We start from the raw sequence: 21,096 nt of genomic DNA, 5'->3' as shown, positions 1-21,096 counted from the left end.
GTGTTTCCATTTTAGAAAACTATTTAATTATAAGAGGACAGAATAGGGGGCCAGTACTTAAACTCTAGAGGTGAAACACCAGCACTGCTGATCTGCTTTTAAAAGTAGAGGAAAGTATTCCTATCTTTTGAAACTGTTAGCTCCATCATATGGGAGGGAAGAAAGGTGGGTTTTGAAGCATTGGAAGGAGGAGAAGGGCAATTACTGAGACTTTGTACCACTGACTGCTACATTCGGCAATATATTAATTAAAGACTTCAGTGACTAAACAGTATTTTCTGTGAACTTGCTTAATAACACTGAGCCATTTGAAAGCTTTTTGTAGATTAAAAAGTTTATTATGAACCTCTGATATGCTTTCCAGTTGCTTTGTTTTGTGTCAGAAGTTACAAAGCATCTTTAGCTGCATCAAAAATCATCTGAAACCAAATTATCACTCGGGATCTTATTTTTTCTTTGTATTTAAATCACGTTACTCTGTCCTGCTTTTATAATTTTTGATGCTTATGGAGCAATTGATATAGGTCTGTAAATGTCACAATTGGATAGGCTAACTTTCCTATGAACTGAAGTATCTTTCATACATTTAAGTGTTCCTGAGAACTGCACATACATGTAATTACAACATGTTCAAGCAGTTCTGCTTGATGAAGAGGTACACATTTTAATATTAGTGTATTTAATCAACAATTTCACTACATTTTAATGTACTAGAAACATCAAGCACTACACTAAATTTGAGATTAAATTACTTAATTGGCGTTGCAGTATTTTTCAAAACAAAGTAAAGTCATTGGCATGATTGCTAGGAACACGATATGTCAGTGAGCAACAGTTTTCACTACACTCATGTTCAGAAGAAACAGAACACTGAATGAGTAGAGATAGGACATTCATATTCACAGGACCTGTACATTAGTATGTTCTGCAGAAGTGATTAGCATTTTAGTCAACTCAGTTCAGCACATTTCCTGTTGTGTAAGATAACTTGTTCCATGCATGAATGCATTAATGTGTAAAAGGTGCAAATGGCATCCTGCGGTATAGCCATCCATGTGTCGTTCATCTGGTTCCAAAGTTCATCTGTGGTGGCTGGCACTGGGTCACAGCACTGCACCTATCTTTTCACCATGTCCCAGACAGTTTTGATTGCTGACAAGTTGCGTAATCTGGCGGGCCATGGCAAAAGGCTGAAATCCTGTGACACCAAGAAGGCATGTGTTTGTGCAGCATGTGGTCATGCATTGTCTTGTGAAAAATCACATCAGGGGTGTTGCCCAGAAAGGATGTGGCTATGGGTTACAGGATGTTTTTCACGTAGGACACAGTGGTCACAGTGCCCTGGAAACACACTGTGATTTGTGATTGTACCCAACAGCACCCCATACCATAAGGCCTTGAGTTGGCACTGTATGTCTTGTGCGAATGTAGTCACTATGATGACACTCCCCGTCTGTGGTGAACTAATATGCAACCATTATTTTCAAACAACAGAACCTGGCTTCATCTTAAAACAGTATCTGATGAGATTCATGTCCTCCTCTCACCTCCCCCCCCCCCCCCACACCACCCCAAACACACACACCCTCCCCTCCCCACATGGCACTTGCTCTCCTCTAAGGTGCAGCACTTCATTGTCCGCCACCCCTACCCTACTATCCCTCCCCCTCTCCGCCCCTAACTCACCCATCCTGCTCCATCGCTGTTCCCATTCCAGCACTACATAGCCGTCATTTTCACTGCCATGCCCAGTCTTTTAATTTCTCTCCTTTCGGCTACTTACCCCCTCCCCCTTCTGCACCTGCTCTCTTGCCTTCCATCTAAACTGCAAAACTTCCCTGTCCGCCACTCCTGCCATACTATCCCTCCCCATCCCCGCCCCCAGCTTCCTACTTACCCCCACCCAGTCGCCACTCCCACATGCACTGTTTCTGCTGCTCACAGTGTGGTTTCAGTTCTCTGAGACTGTGTGTGTGCGTGCGTGCGTGCGTGCGTGCGTGCGTGGGTGTGTGCGTCTACTGCTGACAAAGGCCCATTGGCCGAAAGCTATAATTGTATGAATCTTTTTGTTGTGCCTATCGCGACTCACCATCTCCGCTATATATGGTGAGTAGCAACTTTCCTTCTCTGGTATTGTTACATTACATCCTGGATTTTCTATTATATAACATGAGAGAATGACATAAATATCATTTGCAGCAAAATAGATTCAAGCATATTTTTGATGAGAAAAATGTCAGTCGGTAAACACACACACTCTACAAACAATATACTATGGACTAGTCCATTTGCACCTCTCACATGGCATCCTGGTTTGGGGAAATGCTGCAGAGAGTATTAAGATTACAAAAAGAGAACTGTACGATGCATCGCAAAAGTATCACCCAGAGAATCCTGCAGAAATAAATTCGGTTTTAATGACATTTTTTGTGTACATATAGCGAAGACCAAGGACTCACAGAAAAATGAACGATATTATCACTGATGCATTTCATAATGTACTTTTAATAACATTTTTTTATGAAAAGTCTATTATAAATGCAATCATACATTAAATGATATTTGTCACTGTATTTTTGCTATGTATACGTAAGCTTTATATAAACATGACTTGTCCAATATCGTTCTAAGAAATGATCCACAGACAAAAATAAAGAACCACCTACCCCTCTCCCCCAGTAAATTCAATTATGCAAGCTATAACATGTTACATTCTATTACTGCAGGACAAGGAACGGCTGTTTATGTTCGTTTTTGTACCCTCGGTGGAGCCAAATGTTGAGGGTGCCTTCCTTACAGAGCATCCAGCAGATATATTGCACAAAGGCGAATACTTAAATGTGCCTCTCCTTACTGGTGTTGCCAGCAGGGAAGGGAAATTTCTGATGAAATGTATGTAGTTGAAATCACAATGAAAGTTACCATACATCTTGCTCTTAATGCCTGCTCAAAAATCTGTTGCTTGTCTTGTCTAACTTCCTTAATTGTTTCAGGGACTGGTCTGGCAGATGATCCAGAGAAAGTGAAGAATCTCAATGATAATTTTATAAAAGTTATTGGTCCAGATCTTCGTTTACACAGCAAAGCAGAGAGAGAGACTGCAGCAAACAAAATAAGGGAATTTTACTTTGGTGGAAAACCTGTGACCAATGAAACCTTTGAAGAACTTGTGGATGTGAGTTTCTAAAATAACATATTAAGCTAAGTTTGTAAAAAAAACTTATTACTCCTATTTTTGCTAACAAGCATTAAGAGTATCACTGAAGGTAACTACCTACCTGTTCCATATTATACTTACAAGGGAGGGCCATGACATTGGGATCACAGATTTACTCCAAACTAGGCACACCTTTAGTTGGCCATTAAAACAACATAATGTGCAAGTAGTAAGGAAGTAGTAGCAGTAGGAAGCTTTATGAATGTTTTTTGTAACTGATATGTGTAGGTGCCAGATATTAAGAGTTCATGGTGGTCAAGCGGTTAGCAATCGAGCATTGTGAGGCAAACATGTGTGAAGTGACAGTTTGACTCCTCACACTTAACTTTTAATCTATATTTTTTCATCACTGGTTATATTATTTAATTTAAGACATTGGAGAGGAAATATACACTACTGGCCATTAAAATTGCTACACCACAAAGATGATGTGCTACAGATGCGAAATTTGACAGACAGGAAGAAGATGCTGTGATATGCAAATGATTAGCTTTTCAGAGCATTCACACAAGGTTGGTGCCGGTGGAGACATCTACAACATGCTGACATGAGGAAAGTTTCCAACCGATTTCTCTTACACAAACAGCAGTTGACCGGCGTTGCCTGGTGAAACGTTGGTGTGATGCCTCATGTGCGGAGGAGAAATGTGTACCATCACATTTCCAACTTTGATAAAGGTCGGATTGTAGCCTATCACAATTGCACTTTATTGTATCACAACAGTGCTGCTCGCATTGGTAGAGATCCAATGACGGTTAGCAGAATATGGAATTGGTGGGTTCAGGAGGGTAATATGGAACACCATGCTGGATCCCAGCGGCCTCGTATCACTGGCAGTTGAGATGACAGGCATCTTATCTGCATGGCTGTAATGGATCATGCAGCCATGTCTTGATCCCTGAGTCAACAGACGGGGACATTTGCAAGACAACAACCCTCTGCACGAACAGCTAGATGACATTTGCAGCAGCATGGACTATCAGCTCGGAGACCATGGCTGTGGTTACCCTTGACACTGCATCACAGACAGGAGCACCTGTGGTGGTGCACTGAACGACGAACCTGGGTGCACGAATGGCAAAATGTCATTTTTTCGGATGAATCCAGGTTCAGTTTACAACATCATGATGGTCGAATCCGTGTTTGGTGACATCGCGGTGAACGCACATTGGAAGCGTGTATTTGTCATCGCCATACTGACGTGTCACCCGGCGTGATGGTATGGGGTGCCATTGGTTATGCGTCTGTCACCTCCTGTTCGCATTGACGGCACTTTGAACAGTGGACATTACATTTCAGATGTGTTACGAACCGTGGCTCTACCCTTCATTCGATCCCTGCGAAACCCTACATTTCAGCAGGATAATGCACGACCGCATGTTGCAGGTCCTGTACGGCCTTTCTGGATACAGAAAATGTTTGACTGCTGCACTGGCCAGCACATTCTCCAGATCTCTCACCAATTGAAAATGTCTGGTCCATGGTGGCTGAGCAACCGGCTCACCACAATACGCCAGTCACTTCTCTTGATGATCTATGGTATCATGTTGAAGCTGCATGGGCAGTTGTACCTGTACACAGCATCCAAGCTCTGTTTTACTCAATGCCCAGGCGTATCAAGGCCATTATTATGCTCAGAGGTATTTGCTCTGGGTACTGATTTCTCAGGATCTATGCACACAAATTGCATGAAAATGTAATCACATCTGTTCTAGTATAATATATTTGTCCAATGAATACCTGTTTATCATCTGCATTTCTTCTCGGTGTAGCAATTTTAATGGCCAGTAGTGTAATTTGAAAAAAGCCACATATATTTTCATGGAGTATTAGTGAATTTCATGTAATTTGACTACTTACTAATTTTAATTAAATTTAATTATTAGAACAAACATATTTACAACTACTGACAAGTGAAGAAACATAGTTTTCCTGAAAATTTATGCCTGTCGTCATTTGCAAAATTCCTTACATATGCAATCTGGTAAGGTGCTTGGAACTACTTTGCACCTCGATGCTTTGAGCTGTAGACACAGAGGCAGGCTTCATTTGGCAGTTAATCCCCACAATAGTGAGATGTTGCTCAAGTAGCAAGAACAAATACTGTAGGTGCATTTTTTAATATCACAGAATTTACACTTGTACTAAAAATGAAGTTATGGCCAAAATGGTTGTCCTCAAATAATTTTAGTCACCATGTTTGGCTTATGTGACACACTATCTCACAATTTATATGACATTCAATTAATTTTCCATTGGTAGCATGCACAGCAGCCAGCTCTACCCACACTTGGCACAAAATATCTGCATTAATTGTAGCTATGGTAGTATTGATTTGGTTCTTTAAATAATTGACAGGCATTTGGTAGACTCTGTACCCCAAATGAAATGAATCCATCAATGTAATGACAGGTGATCTAGGAAGCTAGGGAATGGACAACCCTGGCCAGTCCAACGATCTAGAAACACTCGGTCTAGAAAATTTCACACAGTCTGAGACCAGTGTGGCAGTGCACTGCCTTGTTAGAAAAATACTGTGTGTTGGCAGTCAACCAGTTATGACAGTGCAAACAGCTCCTGCATATCAAGGTAATTGTTAGAATTAACTGTTTTTTTTTTTCTGAAGAATAAAATGATCCCACAATATGATCAACTATCAAACACATCACACATTCACTTTTGGGCTGTTAAATATGTTTTTCATCACAGTATGCTGATTTCAATGTGTACAACAGCTGCAATTGGTATAGATACATCGGCAACCATTTTCAAAGGACCCAGTGCATGGTTGCCCTAGCGATTTGCAGCTCCTGAAACACCTTCCAAACACACATCTGCAGTGAACACTGAAAAGCCAACCATATCAATTCTTTGTTGACTTCACTTTTTCCGTGTCATAAAGTATGATGCTTCATATCAACACTTCCTGTTGCATTACGTTCATGTACCACTGGTGTATACACATTTTTGAGGGTGATTTGCTTTGTTTATTGCATTTGCAAGTTCCTTTGAACCTGCATGTCCAATTTAGACTGAATAAACCGTTCCACATACTGAGCCTTTCTTGAAATGTTATCATTGTGCTTCACTCAAGACAATCTGGAACACAAGCAAACACAACTTTGCTAGTTTGTCTGTCACATAAACCAAACAAAGTGTTACAACACATTTAAGTTAAACTTAACCTTTTGAGATACCCTGTATTTGAAATGTAAATGCATGACTGTTTAACTTGTTTGATTGGAAATCAACATACATATTCTAGCTGAATTACTTGTACAAATTTAATTCAACGAGTGTGAATGTATCAGCTGCTTACCATATACTTTGATATCTGACTCTTTTAATGTTTGGTGCTGAATTGCACCATACAGTTTTTTTACTGTTCAGAGTGTCAGTTCCACTAGAACTAGTTTTGTTTTCATTTTATACATAAATAATAAATTAGTACTGTACAAAACTATTATAAAACAACATACAAACTGAAACTGAAATGCCCTGGCAGATATTGGTGCACACTCCGCTGCAGAGTGAAAATCTCATTCTGGAAACATACAAACTGCCTAACATGCTCAGCCAGGTGTCATTAACTTTCATAACAATCCACATTGGACTGGAAACATTTATATTTAGGGCAAAGTGCATAGAGGAACTGCAGCTACATTTTAGAGATTAGTTAATTGAACATTGGGTACATAGGTTATCTAGTAAAACAGTTAATGGTGGGAGGGACCCTCCATGGCATACTCTTTGTAAAGAAACTTCTAAAGAAACAGTGACTGTTGCACAATAGGTATAAAACAGAGCATAGGGTTTATAAGTAGATTGATGCTAAAGAAAACATGTTTGGATATCAAAATAACATCATGTGATGCCTTCAACAACAATTATAGTAGATACTTATCAAAGAATCTCTCACAGCATCCCATGAAATTCTGGTCATTTCAGAGGTCTGTCAGTAGCATTAAAGTCTCTGTCCTTGGATAACACAGGAACAGAAACTGTTTTTATTGTTGTTATTCATGCCATAATTTCCTGGTTGCTGATAATAATTTAAGTTAGTTTCCCAGAAACAGTTTGAGAAATGTTTAGAAAGTAAGTGTACTGTGACCAAAGTAGGCTGTGGCTTTTGGTTTTTTGAGGGTTGGCAACATCGATTGGCAGAGGAAAAAAAGGGAGGAGGGAGGTCCCCAGACAAGAACAGTGATCATTGAAGGAACACAGTAGTAAACTCACGTTGTAGTGTCCATTTGTGCAAAAGATGTTGATAAGAAATCCTGCTAAGTGTGAGCCACACGCAATGATCTGCTTCCTACTTGTGGAAAGGATAACAAATACGAAAATTTTTCCATTAGTCAAAACAGTTTATGGCAAATGTGTTATGAACAGAATGAATGTGTTTAAGTGATGTAGGGAGTTTAGTGGAGGCAGACTTATCTTCTGACTGAAAAGTTGGTGCAAAAGTTTGAGGAAACTGTTCATGAAGACTGCTGAATTACAGTGTGGAACAAACTGCTCCCTTCTGCATAAACCACCTTTGTTCTTCTTGGTAGCTGCACAGGCTCTAAAACTGGCTGAAAGATGTTAGTTCTACTAATAATCTATAGCAATACTGTGGTCTGCACAAGTGGTAGATTTAAAACACTTTAATTACACTCTTGATGTAAAGCATTTGCTGATATTGCAAGTTTCAGGACTCATACACAGTTAAAAATAAAAGAAAGCAGATTGCTATCTACTGCAGCAGTTCATAGGTTGTTCAATTGTCCTAGTGCAGTAATCATACAACATAGTCCAGTGGTTCAAAACGATTCATTTTGCGTATCAGTTTACCATATCACTAAGATAGTGCACAAAAATAATCAGCAAGTCCATCAGCACTGCCCTGCTAACCAGTCATTGTTTATAGATGTCAATGATCACTGTGTGTCTCTAGTAAGTTCTCACTCAGAATTAATTAGTAATTACCATCACAGAAGTCATGAATTAAATCTATGAGTGAAGAAAACGAACTGTATGCACTATATGCAAATATTTCAGAATGTTAGTTGTTGTACTATGGCATTTTGCTCATGACAGGAGGCATTGGTGTTGCTTCCTTTACTCTCAGCCACAGACTGCCTGACCTCAGATGTGCTAGCCCTATATATAGTTTTGACTATGAGCAACATATTTCACACTAATTATTGTTGGGTGCCACCGTAAATATTTTATGACCCTTAAAATATTAACTTACTAATTAGTGAGTTAATTAACAAATGCTGCACATCAAATGGATCATAAAAATATATGAACAGCATTGTAATGCCAAAGTTCAGAATCTAACAATAATTTCAACATAATTTGTAATTGAAGTTGGCAATGGTCTAATACTTTAATATTCAGAAGATAATTAGTTTTAGACAATTTTAGATACCTTGTGGAAAAGTTGGAGGTATGCAGTTTCAAATAATAAGCATTAACCTCTTAACATAAGTATTATTTACAATATGATGGTTCTTTTTTCAACTAATTTTTTTATTGCGAAAATGAAATATTCAGTGAAGCACAATGACAGTAACAATGAAATTATTTTTTAGGTGCTTAACAATAAACATTTTCATCTCTAAATAGCCCCTGGTTTAAAATCATGAGTATACTCGTAGGCTTAACGTTTCTTTTCTTCTTAAAATTACAGTAATTCTGTGCATCGAAGCACTAAACGTGAACAGCAACACTAACCATTAAAATTTAGAGCCATTGTTTATATGTTTGTGGCTGTGTGAAATACCCTGAAGCAAGGATCTATACACAAAGCTACACCACAGTCTTTACACATGTATCTTGATTCCCTCTGTGCCTTCTTCCCTCTGGCATCATGCACGCTACTGCACATCCTACACGTTCTTGTTGGATTCTGCTGCTTCTTCTCGGTTGGAGGAATCATAGATGGAAAATGACGTCCAACAAGTTGCGTTGGGGTTGATTTTGCTGATGGACGGTCCACTGCTTTGGGTGAACATTCCTTCACCTGATGTTTGTCAATGAGCTGTTCAGCAACAGCCACGCAAAAGTCAAGGGGAGTGAGCTTTCCTCCATGTTTTTTATATAGGACAAAGGCATTCCATTCTGCTAGTTCCAATAGATGAAAAAATATATTCTTGTAATACTTTTTACCCCTCTTGCGTGGCAATGGATTGTTTGCGATGTGCTGTTAAACTTTATCCACACCCCGCATTGTGTCATTATAAGCAAATACAGCCACTGGTTTGGCAGTATATTTGTATCTTATTTCCGTGTTTGTATTTCTGCATTGTGAATAGTGGACAGCATGCAGATGTCTCTCTTATCTTTCCATTTCAGTGCAGTCAGTTTACCTCGCTGGAATGCTGCAACCTCCCCTTTCTTCAGTTTCTTGGTCCGGAAAGAAGGCGGCATTTCTTTTCTTTTAGGACGCATGGTGCCATACATATCTGTTCTTTTTGTTAGCAGAAGGTCAGCAAGCTGGGGAGAACTATAATAATTATCTAGAGTCAAACAGTATCCCATATTTAGCAAGGCTGCATTAGTGTCATTACAATTTGTGGCGACATTGGCAGATCCTTGTATTCTTCCTCAAATGTAGTGCCCTTGCCAGTGTAAATAATTAGGGACAAAACATATCCAGTCTGTGACTCACACAACATGAATATTTTTATGCCAAACCTAGCTCTCTTGAGTGGCAAATACTGGATCCACCCCTGTCGCCCTTTATGTAACAGCAGGCTTTCATCTACGGTGACATCTCTTTCTGGAACACAGTTGTTTCTAAATTTAGATGACAGGTAGCTCACAATAGGACATACTTTATTCAGTTTGGGTTGTGGATGGCTTTCTGCGTTATAGGTTGCATTGTCCGAAAAATGTAAGTTCTTCTTCAAATTGACAAACACCTTGAATGGTAGAACCCCTCTAAAATTGGCGAGGCTAATGTAGCTCTTTTTTTCCAGTACATCTGATATTTAGGTTTTTTCACAATGCTTTGTAACAATATTACAGCAACAAATATGTACATCTCATCAATTGTTGTTGGCTTCCCTGGCGGGACGTTTGTTTGTATTGCATATTTTTTGGTCTCAGTAACCAAAATTTGCATGTATCCATCATCAATGAACTGTCCAAAAAATGCAAGACATCTTCAATACAGGGTTCACAATTAATTTGAGGTTTACCTGTAAAAGGAAAACGTGGTGGAGCAGGTGGCACTGGCTTAGACGGATCTATCTTGTACCACACTATGGTGCTCGCAATGTCACACTCGGAAGAAACTGATTCATCACTTCCTTCTTCTGAACTCTCTTCATAGCTATCTTCAGAACTCCCAGACCCACTAAATTGAATATCAAACTCACCCTCAATCTCCATTTTCATAAAATGTGAGGAAATAACAGGCAAACTGCAAGAACAGATTGTAGAGTGATCGCTAGTACAACTTCCTGATTTAGAGATACCTCTTGCCAGAAATATACATTTCAGAGTAACACACCACAGTGATATCTACTGAAAATATCAAGGAACTGCCAAAACACAAGATAGAATGAGTAAATTTGGCCTTTTAAAACGTGTGCCAATCATAAATGATAAGCCCGAGTATACTCGGCATTTTATTATTTCGTCAGAATTTAAAAAAAGAGTATATTCAGGATTTTATGTTAAGCATTTATATGCCAAAATATGTTTCCCACTGCCCACGAAATATGTAATGATGTACTGTATGAATCTTTTCAATTAACAGTATTTCATAATTAATGAAATTTCTGAGTTAACTAATTAGATCAGTTCAACTACATTAGCAAGTAATATGTAATGAGCAATGCAATTTAATTGGACTAAGCTTATTTGTGAATATGAAATTACTATGCACTCACTGGGTACTTAAGTACACTATTATATTTCATTTTCATAGTGTATGAAAAAATATACAAAATACCGAGACAAAAAAATGTGCTTGCCTCTTCTCATTTGGATGAAATTTCTGTGGTGTTTCCATACCTCTCCAGAACTCTCATATAAGAGACACTCACAGGAACACTGGAAGCTGTGCATAAGATGGGTCCCAAAACAACTGACAGGGCAGCATAAGAAAAATTGGGTCAATAGTGCCCACAAGTTTCTTGAGCAACTTGAATTGGAAGTTGAGGGTTCTAAGAGTTTTGTTGTGACTACAGATAAAATTTGGGTGGCTCATTACATGCCTGAGGCAAAAAGACAGTCATGACTGTGGTGACACACCAATTCCCCCATCTGCCAAAAAATTCAAAGCCACACCTCAGTCTTTTGTGACCAAAAAGGCATAAGTTTGGTCAAATTTATGACTCGGAGTGAGACCATCAACACACCACGATAAAATGAGACCCTAAAACAACCCAAAAGGAACATTTAAAACAATAGGAGGGGAATGCTAATGAGAGGAGTGTACTTGTTGCATGACAATGCCCATCCTTACTCAGCCATAGCCACTGAAGTGCTCTTGGATTCATTTTGATTGGGATGATTTAAATCACACTGCACATTCCCCTGACTTGGTGCCTACAGATTATCATATTTTTACCTCCCTGAAGGCACACATGAATGGAATTAAATGTTCATCTGACAAGCAGATGCAGAGAGAAGTTCTGTAGAGGGCGGAGGAGCTGGTGGGAGAGTTCTCAAGGAGTGCACAAAGAAGCTTGTGCCACAGCTCACCACATGCATTGAATGAATGGAATGGCAGTTATGTATAAGAACACTTATCAAATTTATCAACAATATCTTGCAACTTTTTTCACACACATTTTTTAAATATAAATATCTAATACATTTACTTTCTGAATATCCCTCAAATTTAAAAGAATATACATTATTTTTGATTACTGAAAATACTAGAAGAGCTTGTTAGTTTGCTAACTGTTCAATTTGGAAAATTGCATTTTTTAACAACTTACGGTGGGCTCTGTGAATCCCCATAGAAGTAGAAACAGTTGAAATAAAGTACTTCTAATTCTGTCCTTTTCTGGTAATATACATCATAGTTTAAGACTTGCTCATTTGCTGCTTATAATTTTGTCACCTTCAGTTTTGCTCTCATTTATTTACCTTTAAAAATGTATTAATAAATTTTGATATAATAGAGGGAAACATTCCACGTGGAAAAAATATATCTAAAAACAAAGATGATGTGACTTACCAAATGAAAGCGCCAGTGCTTTTGTTTGGTAAGTCACATCATCTTTGTTTTTAATAAATTTTGATTTTTACAAGTTCATGTGCAGGACAATGCTTTAGGCAGTCTGCAGTATCATCGACAATGTGCACACCTCTGTCATTAGTGGTCAGTCCATGGTTAGTTGCTGAAATGTGAACTTTCTTGTGTATCAGATGGAAGTTAGCATCACTATGTAATAGATTAGGTGCTCAGTTGTAAACACCATGCAATAAGTTATTTCATGAATAGCTACCACAGGCAGTGGCTAAGTAACTAAAACTGTCTGTTAGTGAGAACTTGATAGCAGAAGCACTTTGTAAAGATGATGCCACTCTATCATAACATTAGTGTATGTGCTGACCTGTGATATATGAACTGTTTGAATTATTGAATACAAGCTGTTCATTACTGTATTATTAACATCAATAAATGTGAAAAGGTAATGTATTCAGGTATACAGTGTTGTAAAGTTGAGAAATGTACAGCACTCGGTCGCTAATAAATATTAGAAACTGATTGCTGTACATTTACCAACTTTAATTAAATGCAGTAGCTGAGCACAACATGGAGTCAAAACTGATAAAATGTTTTGTTCATCATTTAAAAAACTTGTCACTGAACCGTAATGCAAGACAGACACTAAGACACTGAGGAGGAAGCAGTACTAAAAAAAATCATACTTTTGCTAATAAGCACTAGTGCAGTACTAAGTCAAATGCTTTCATGGAGTTAAGAAATACTCCAGCTGCCTCATTATCTTGATCAATACCATTACCCTACACAGAAGTCACACTACAGTTCATTTTAGAAAAAGAAACTGTACTGAAAGTGATGTGTTTTGTAGATATTTTTAAGCAAGGCATCATCTAAACTGTACATTTTCATAATGTAAAAGCATAAATACAAAATAGCCTAAATATAGCCCATTCCCTTTGGACACATTGAGATTGAAGTTTTGCTGTGCAGGTTGCTGTTGTCAGCCAGACCACAGGACACATGATCCCATATGCCAGTCACAGCCCAGAATCAGAGTACATGACACATGATGCAGTCAACCAGTCATGACATTACATTTAAATTGCATGAACAAGCTAACACCACAAAAAACAATAAGCATGCAGCATGAATAAAATAGGAATGGTTAATATCCCAAAGTAATATAGAAACTCTATAGTAACAAGCAAAGCCATGATTTCACATACATATAATGATGAGCAATGTGAAAGTGCAGTTTTCCAAAAGGTACAGAATTGTACTGACTAATCATGTCTGCAGCAATCTTTAGAGGAACTATTACTGTTCTATTACACTTTTGATACAACCACAGGAGGAGATTGCCACCCTCAACTGTTCATAGTGCACTGAGGAAAACAATGACAGGAGAGAACACTGAAACACTGATAACGATTAGTGACAAGAGAACACACACACACACACACATTTGTTGATGACTACAGATCAGCTCAGCCAGCAGATCCTGTAGTTCAACTACTATTCCAGAAGCTAAGGCTGGATAGTAAACAGTTCTTGCCCCATTAGAATGTTCACTGAAGATGAGCAGATGTGGAGTCACTAGAAGGTGCTGATGTGGCATGAAGTACACAAGTAGAAGGTGCTCCTCTTGGTAGTCAAGCTGACTTGGAACTGCCCACTCTGCTGTGGCACCAGTGCATATCCCTTCTTTGGTGGTAACAAATTGGTACAGCAATCGTTAGGCTATATGCCATCTCTGGAGTGAGTTGTCAAACTATTGGTGCTTGTGGTGCTGCATGGTTGTGTGTGCGGTGTTCACAACATCCCCCCCCCCCTCCTCCTCCTCCAAAAAAAGACTCCTGGCCATGGTTGTGGTGAAAACTGATAGTGAAGTGGACGTGTGGGTGCAGGCACAGCAGATAGGATGGGAACCATGACTGCAGCCAGCAACAGACTCCCTTCCACACCCTAGCTGTTGCCCTGAGCCTCCACAGGAACACCTGGCAAAGTGCAGGAGGGAACAGACCTACATCCAGGGCCAGAGTCTTGAATGCTGGAGGACTCCTCCCCCACCCATTGAGAGGAAGGTGGCTGGGCACAGAGGCATTGTCCAAGCTGACTTGGGCTGCTGTGATAGAGACATTGGAGGAGAGGGTGCGTCCACCTCCATGGGAAGTGCCTTGGGCTGAGATGTCGACAGCTGCGACCCTGGCTCCTGGTTGTGTGCTGAATCTGTAAACTGGAAAGTAATGGCAGGATCATGGAGTCTCCGAAGGTGATGCTGGTTCCAGTATCTTTTGAGCACCAACCCTGTAGGGGAAAAAAAGAGTACTATGTCTTGGATCTGAAAATGAGAATCTTTGTACTGACCGGTACTTAATGGTGGTGGTTGCAGCAGGTGAAGCAGGGTGCAATGCCATCACAAGGGTTCAGCCAGGGAAGGTTTGAAGGCATAATATAGTAGGTGGACCGGAACTGATGCAAGGCCTGCTCCTGTGAGTGTTCCATGGAAATCGCTCATTTGCATCTTGAATGTTCACACAAAATGTTTAGCTTCACCATTTGATTGTGAGTGGAATGGTGCTGCAATCAGATGTCCAACACAACTGGCCGTGCAAAATTGTTCAAATTCCTGTGATGTGAACTGAAGTCCATTATCACACACTAACACTTCTGACAAGCTTTCAATGCAAAAAATTGGAGTGAGTGTTCTGATAGTGCTGGCCGATGGGGTAGAGTTCATGGGAATCACAAAGGCAAAATGACTTAAGGCAGCCATTACTTAAAGCCATTGTGTGTTCTGGAAAGGTCCATAGAAATCACTATGGATGCATTTCAGTGGACCACTGGTGTGTGGCCAGTTTGAAAAGCATTGAGGTAGAGCCACCTGTTGCTCCATGCAAGTAGCGCAGCATGACATGTCTTCAGTCTGGGTGTTCATCCCTGGCTAAGAACAATGGGGTCAAGCGAGCTGCTTTGCCCTCACAATAGCCCAGTGTCCCTGATGCAACAACCTTAAAACCTTGTGCTGAAAGGTGCATGGGATGATGATCTGAGCACATTCATTCCTGGTGTGTAACACTAAAACACCACACAGTACTGATAAGACTGACTTCTGAGAAGTATCAACATAGTTCCAGCTGAGTAATGTCTTTCACTCTCCTTGGCCACCCTATGCACATGTAATTCAGCACAATGCCTAAATCTGCATCTGCAGCTGTCTCCTGTGCTTTGTGATGAGTCCATGGGAAAATTGTGAACTGTGGAAGCATTGTCATGTCTCCTATGGCTGCCAATTGACACTTCCATGGTCAGCGAAAGTGTGATGTCCTTTTTCTGCACCCAGCCAGTATTCTTCACCTTGTTGAGATACATGAAAGTTAGGGGACACAACACTGTCTGTCATTGCAGTCAATTTAAATTCAAATTATTACCAACAGATAGCTGCATTGTTTAGTGATTGCCACCAAAGATGCTCATTAACAGTTATTAGGTGACTGATTCATCCTCAAAAATGAACTGATATCTTTGACTTTGCATAGCATATGTACACCAAATTAATTTCTTCCAAAGGCACATAGTTTATTTCACAGTTTATTTGATAAGATTTACTTTGAAGGATGTTCATACTTAAGCACAATAATAAATGTCTATAATTGAAAGTCAAAGAAATTTATTTTTAATTAAACCAGCTTCCAGTGAGGTTAACTATTTCATGCAGTGGCACATGCACTCAAGAGTCATGAATATTCATAACAACAATGCTAAAACCTCTGATACTAAAATCTTGAACACATGGACTCCCAGATGCTAAAGACTCACAGATGCCAGAGACTAAAAGGTGTGAAAGACGTTAACAATATGTGCATTGGGTTTATTTAATAATTATGAAACAAAAGTGCCAGTCATTGCAAACTCTTTCAATACACCCCTTTGCTACTTTGCAAATAATTCTCTATTCCATTTGCTCTTCTTATCCTTCTTTTAATTTTTCTGCTTTTGAATGAAATATGAGGATTGTTCATGGTCAGTTCAAATAAATTTTAATTTCAAAAAAAGTCCAGACTTGAAAAGGGGGTTAGACAGTTCCCCAAAGAGGACTATGTTATTTTAATCAAGTTTTCATCATTTAAGGTAACCACAAGATATGCTAATATTACACCTATTCAAATTTTCTCTAGGAGGGCTAGGGTTCTTTGTTAACTATTATTTGGCTTGGACTTGAGATTCTAGTTTCTTTTTTATGGATCAGGCTTTTGGGTCTGTGCTTGGAACCTTATTTTTTCTTTTTCTTTTTTCTTCTTTCCGTTTTGTCATCAATCAGTGGTGTATAAGTGAGTGATATGACATGATTACAAAAATTGTACAGTAGTTTTTTTTTTTACATGTTCCTTATATACTAGATTCTTCATTACAGACTAACTTAAATATTTCCAAGTATATCTAACTCTTAAATATTTCCAAGTATATCTAACTCTTAAATATTTCCAAGTATATCTAACTCTTAAATATTTCCAAGTATATCTAACTCTTAAATATTTCCAAGTATATCTAACTCTTAAATATTTCCAAGTATATCTAACTCTTAAATATTTCCAAGTATATCTAACTCTTAAATATTTCCAAGTATATCTAACTCTTAAATATTTCCATGTTTCCTAATGTTAATTAAATATTTCATTCATTTAATTTCTATACTGAATAAGTCAGTTTAAAGTTAAATATAAATTTCATCTTAGATACTGGACAGATTGATTGTTTGGGTTCTGCAGATCATCTGTGCTATTGCAACCATGGGATGTAGGGAATATGGGCAATCTACATCATATTTTGTTGCCTCTTCTTGTAGCTAGGAACATGATTACATATGCTGTGCTGCCTCTTCAGTGGCTAAATAGCACAACATTTTCATTAGTTGATCCATGTTGCCTCCTCTTACAGTCTGCAACATGCCCATCATAACAACGTATCTTCTTGCCCTCCATATCTCATAGCTTCTTGGATGATTGCACCTTATGATGTATGATTTTAGATTTTTTGTTACCTTCAACTTCCATTCACTGACTCTTTTGTGTCTATTGTTAAGCTTTGTAATGCATTCTTTTGATTGCCTACAGCTGCTGACCTTCTGCAATAGGATCTTTTTTCTTCACATTCTTCATCTAATTCATACCAATGCTGCTTGTAGACCTCCATGACATTCTTGACTAAATTGACAAGCAAATTTCCAGATGACACCAACAAACAGCACACTTCTTGTATAATGTCTTTAAGTGATGAACTTCAGGAAAATTGTTCTTGTTTGTTCATTCTGACTCCACCTCTAGGTTGCAAGGCGAGCAAACTCCCAATGTCGACACCCTCCACCTGTATCGTGGAACATCTTGTAGCTTGTAGTTACCATGTCTGAAGGTGTGCAGCCAAAAGATGACTCACCTCATCAGATAACGTCAGCAATCCCTCATGTTACTTGGGCTGTGGCCTTAGCAATGGGTAGTATGTGACCACACATGATCCGGAAAGATGAATATAGAACATAAAGAACACATATAGACATGACATATAATGTCACTCATTAAATTTTATTCTCAACAATCAATATTCTTCTTCACTAATACATGGCAGTCTTTTAGCCTTTCTAATAGTTCACAGCATTAATTTTCCCACTAGTGTCCGACACTAACTGTTTGCACATATTTCACTGTGTCACAATTATTCTTAATACTCAAATCACTTTAATTTCTGCAGATTATGCTGAGATTCTGTCCTATTCAGTTCTTGGCACAGTCCTATTGAATTAATGACTCTCTTACTTCACTTCCAGCAGATTGTGCTGATATTTTCTCTCCTATTCAGTTTTGGGCTTAACTCTATTGAAATAATTGACACTTCATTGGGCAACCAGCACTGTGACAATTTAACACACAAATAAATTCAATAACTCATTGTGTTTGTTCGTTCTTAATCTAAGGTTTCTGTTCCCTAACAGTTAAAAGTGAGGCGCTCAAACAATTATAGACCCAAGTATTAACAGATGGCATTGTTATTAACTATTATACTATTAAACAAAGAATACATTTATATCCACTAAGGTCAGAACATCATTAAAACAATACATTGCAATACTGTCCAACAAAAAAAAAAAACAGCTTACGCAAAGCTTCCCATTCAGTGTTCCATTAACTGTTACTAAAGGTTTCATCCATAAAATTTCTTCAAATCTTTGTGAGGACACAAATCCTATGGTTGCCCCCCATTATCTACATTAGCTAACAAATAGCTTCCCTGAGGCAAAATGTGAATGATCTGGTAAGGTCCGGTGTAAACATGTTGTCATTTCTTGTTCAACCTCTTAAGAGTCGATGACTTAGGGTGTTTTCTTAATACAACCTTATCACCTATGGTAAAAGTCACAGTTCTACCCAATTTACAATCGAATTTGGCCTGCCTCAGTCACACAGTATGCTTTACTGATTGATGCATGTCATCCAATGACAACTTGCTATCTTTGTTTAGCTCAACCAAGATCAGTAAAAGTTTAATCCACTCATTAGATTTAGGCATGTTGTATTTTATCTCCACTGGAGTATACCTGGTGGTTGAGTGTGGCATGTTATTGTGAATCTCTTCAAAGACCTACACATACTGTATCCACTTATATTGTTAGGTTGCAGCATAAGTGTGAATAAATCTATTAAAGTCTTTAAATATACGTTCAACTGATATCAAGATATAGTTTGTCTAATTTTAGCAGACACTCCTTCCAAGCATTGCTGGTATAATATGATGATTATGTGATAGAATAGCACTCAGTTTACCAACCTTAGGTATGTGGTCTTTAATTAGGTGATTCATCATAGGCTTAGCAGTAGCATACCTTATTGGGTTCATTTTAATGTATTATGAAAACATGTCATAAAAGGCAATTACATATTTAAATCTACCTCTAGCAGTCAGAATGACCCAGTCACATCAAGATATTATCGCTAAAGGTTCTGATGTAACTTTTGGGTGTAGTACCAACTTAGTGCTGTATGAGGTGCATTCAAGTTCTAAGGCCTCCGATTTTTTTCTAATTAACTACTCACCCAAAATCAGTGAAACTGGCATTACTTCTCGACGTAATCGCCCTGCAGACATACACATTTTTCACAATGCTGATGCCATGATTCCATGGCAGCGGCGAAGGCTTCTTTAGGAGTCTGTTTTGACCACTGGAAAATTGCTGAGGCAATAGCAGCACGGCTGGTGAATGTATAGCCACGGAGAGTGTCTTTCATTGTTGGAAAAAGCCAAAAGTCACTAGGAGCCAGGTCAGGTAAGTAGGGAGCATGAGGAATCACTTCAAAGTTGTTATCACAAAGAAACTGTTGCGTAATGTTAGCTCGATGTGCGGGTGCGTTGTCTTGGTGAAACAGCACAAGTGCAGCCCTTCCCGGATGTTTTTGTTGCAGTGCAGGAAGGAATATGTTCTTCAAAACATTTTCGTAGGATGCACCTGTTTCCGTAGTGCCCTTTGGAACGCAATGGGTAAGGACGCCCTCGCTGTCCCAGAACATGGACACCATCATTTTTTCAGCACTGGCTGTTACCCGAAACTTTTTTGGTGGTGGTGAATCTGTGTGCCTCCATTGAGCTGACTGGCACTTTGTTTCTGGATTGAGAAATGGCATCCACGTCTCATCAATTGTCACAACCGATGAAAAGAAAGTCCCATTCATGCTGTCGTTGCGCGTCAACATTGCTTGGCAACATGCCACACTGGCAGCCATGTGGTTGTCCATCAGCATTCATGGCACCCACCTGGATGACACTTTTCGCATTTTCAGGTCGTCATGCAGGATTGTGTGCACAGAACCCACAGAAATGCCAACTCTGGAGGCGATCTGTTCAACAGTCATTCAGCGATCCCCCAAAACAATTCTCTCCACTTTCTCCGGCTTGTGCGAGCCCGAGGTTGTTTCGGTTTGTTGTCACATGATGTTCTGCCTTCATTAAACTGTCGCACCCACGAACGCACTTTTGACACATCCATAACTCCATCACCACATGTCTCCTTCAACTGTCGATGAATTTCAATTGGTTTCACACCATGCAAATTCAGAAAACGAATGATTGCACACTGTTCAAGTAAGGAAAACGTCGCCATTTTAAGTATTTAAAACAGTTCTCATTCTCGCCGCTGGCGGTAAAATTCCATCTGCCGTACGGAGCTGCTATCTCTGGGACGTATTGACAATGAACGCGGCCTCATTTTAAAACAATGCGCATGTTTCTATCTCTTTCCAGTCCGGAGAAAAAAATCGGAGGCCTTAGAACTTGAATGCACCTCGTAATTAATAGGTTTTACGTTTTGTCATAGGGTGCACATCTTAAAAATATTTTGTATTTTCTGTTTCATATTAGGAAAAAACAATATTGTTTGATTTTATCATTACACTTAGTAGTACTAAAAGTAATGTGTTTGTATACAATTTGGGGATATATATTTCAGTTATACACACTTTCCAGCTTCCTTTATTGATATTCGCTCAATGAAACAGGACCCCTGAATGCAATTTATAATTTAACAATTGGTGATCCTTTCCACCTGTTTTCAAAGCAGTTATTATAAAATTCCAGTTTGCATCCTTTTCTTGTAAGACCGATAAATTTTTACACATATATTTGTAGTCCTTTTGGAATGCCACATTCTTCCATAGTA

General features: G+C 38.9%; 1 protein-coding gene across 1 annotated transcript in view; it reads left to right on the top strand.

Moving 5' to 3' along the window:
• Positions 1 to 21,096, top strand: part of LOC126162508 (esterase FE4-like) — a 159,887-nt gene that overhangs the window by 92,180 nt on the left and 46,611 nt on the right. The window contains exons 7-8 of the mRNA XM_049919060.1: positions 2,727 to 2,892; positions 2,994 to 3,175. Coding sequence (XP_049775017.1) covers positions 2,727 to 2,892; positions 2,994 to 3,175 — 348 coding nt within the window. The remainder of the gene's footprint in view (positions 1 to 2,726; positions 2,893 to 2,993; positions 3,176 to 21,096) is intronic.

The sequence above is a fragment of the Schistocerca cancellata genome, chromosome 2, assembly GCF_023864275.1.
Source record: "Schistocerca cancellata isolate TAMUIC-IGC-003103 chromosome 2, iqSchCanc2.1, whole genome shotgun sequence".
Classification (NCBI taxonomy): domain Eukaryota; kingdom Metazoa; phylum Arthropoda; class Insecta; order Orthoptera; family Acrididae; genus Schistocerca; species Schistocerca cancellata.
Note: the sequence above shows the minus strand (reverse complement) of the source record. Positions and strands in the feature narration are given on the sequence as shown.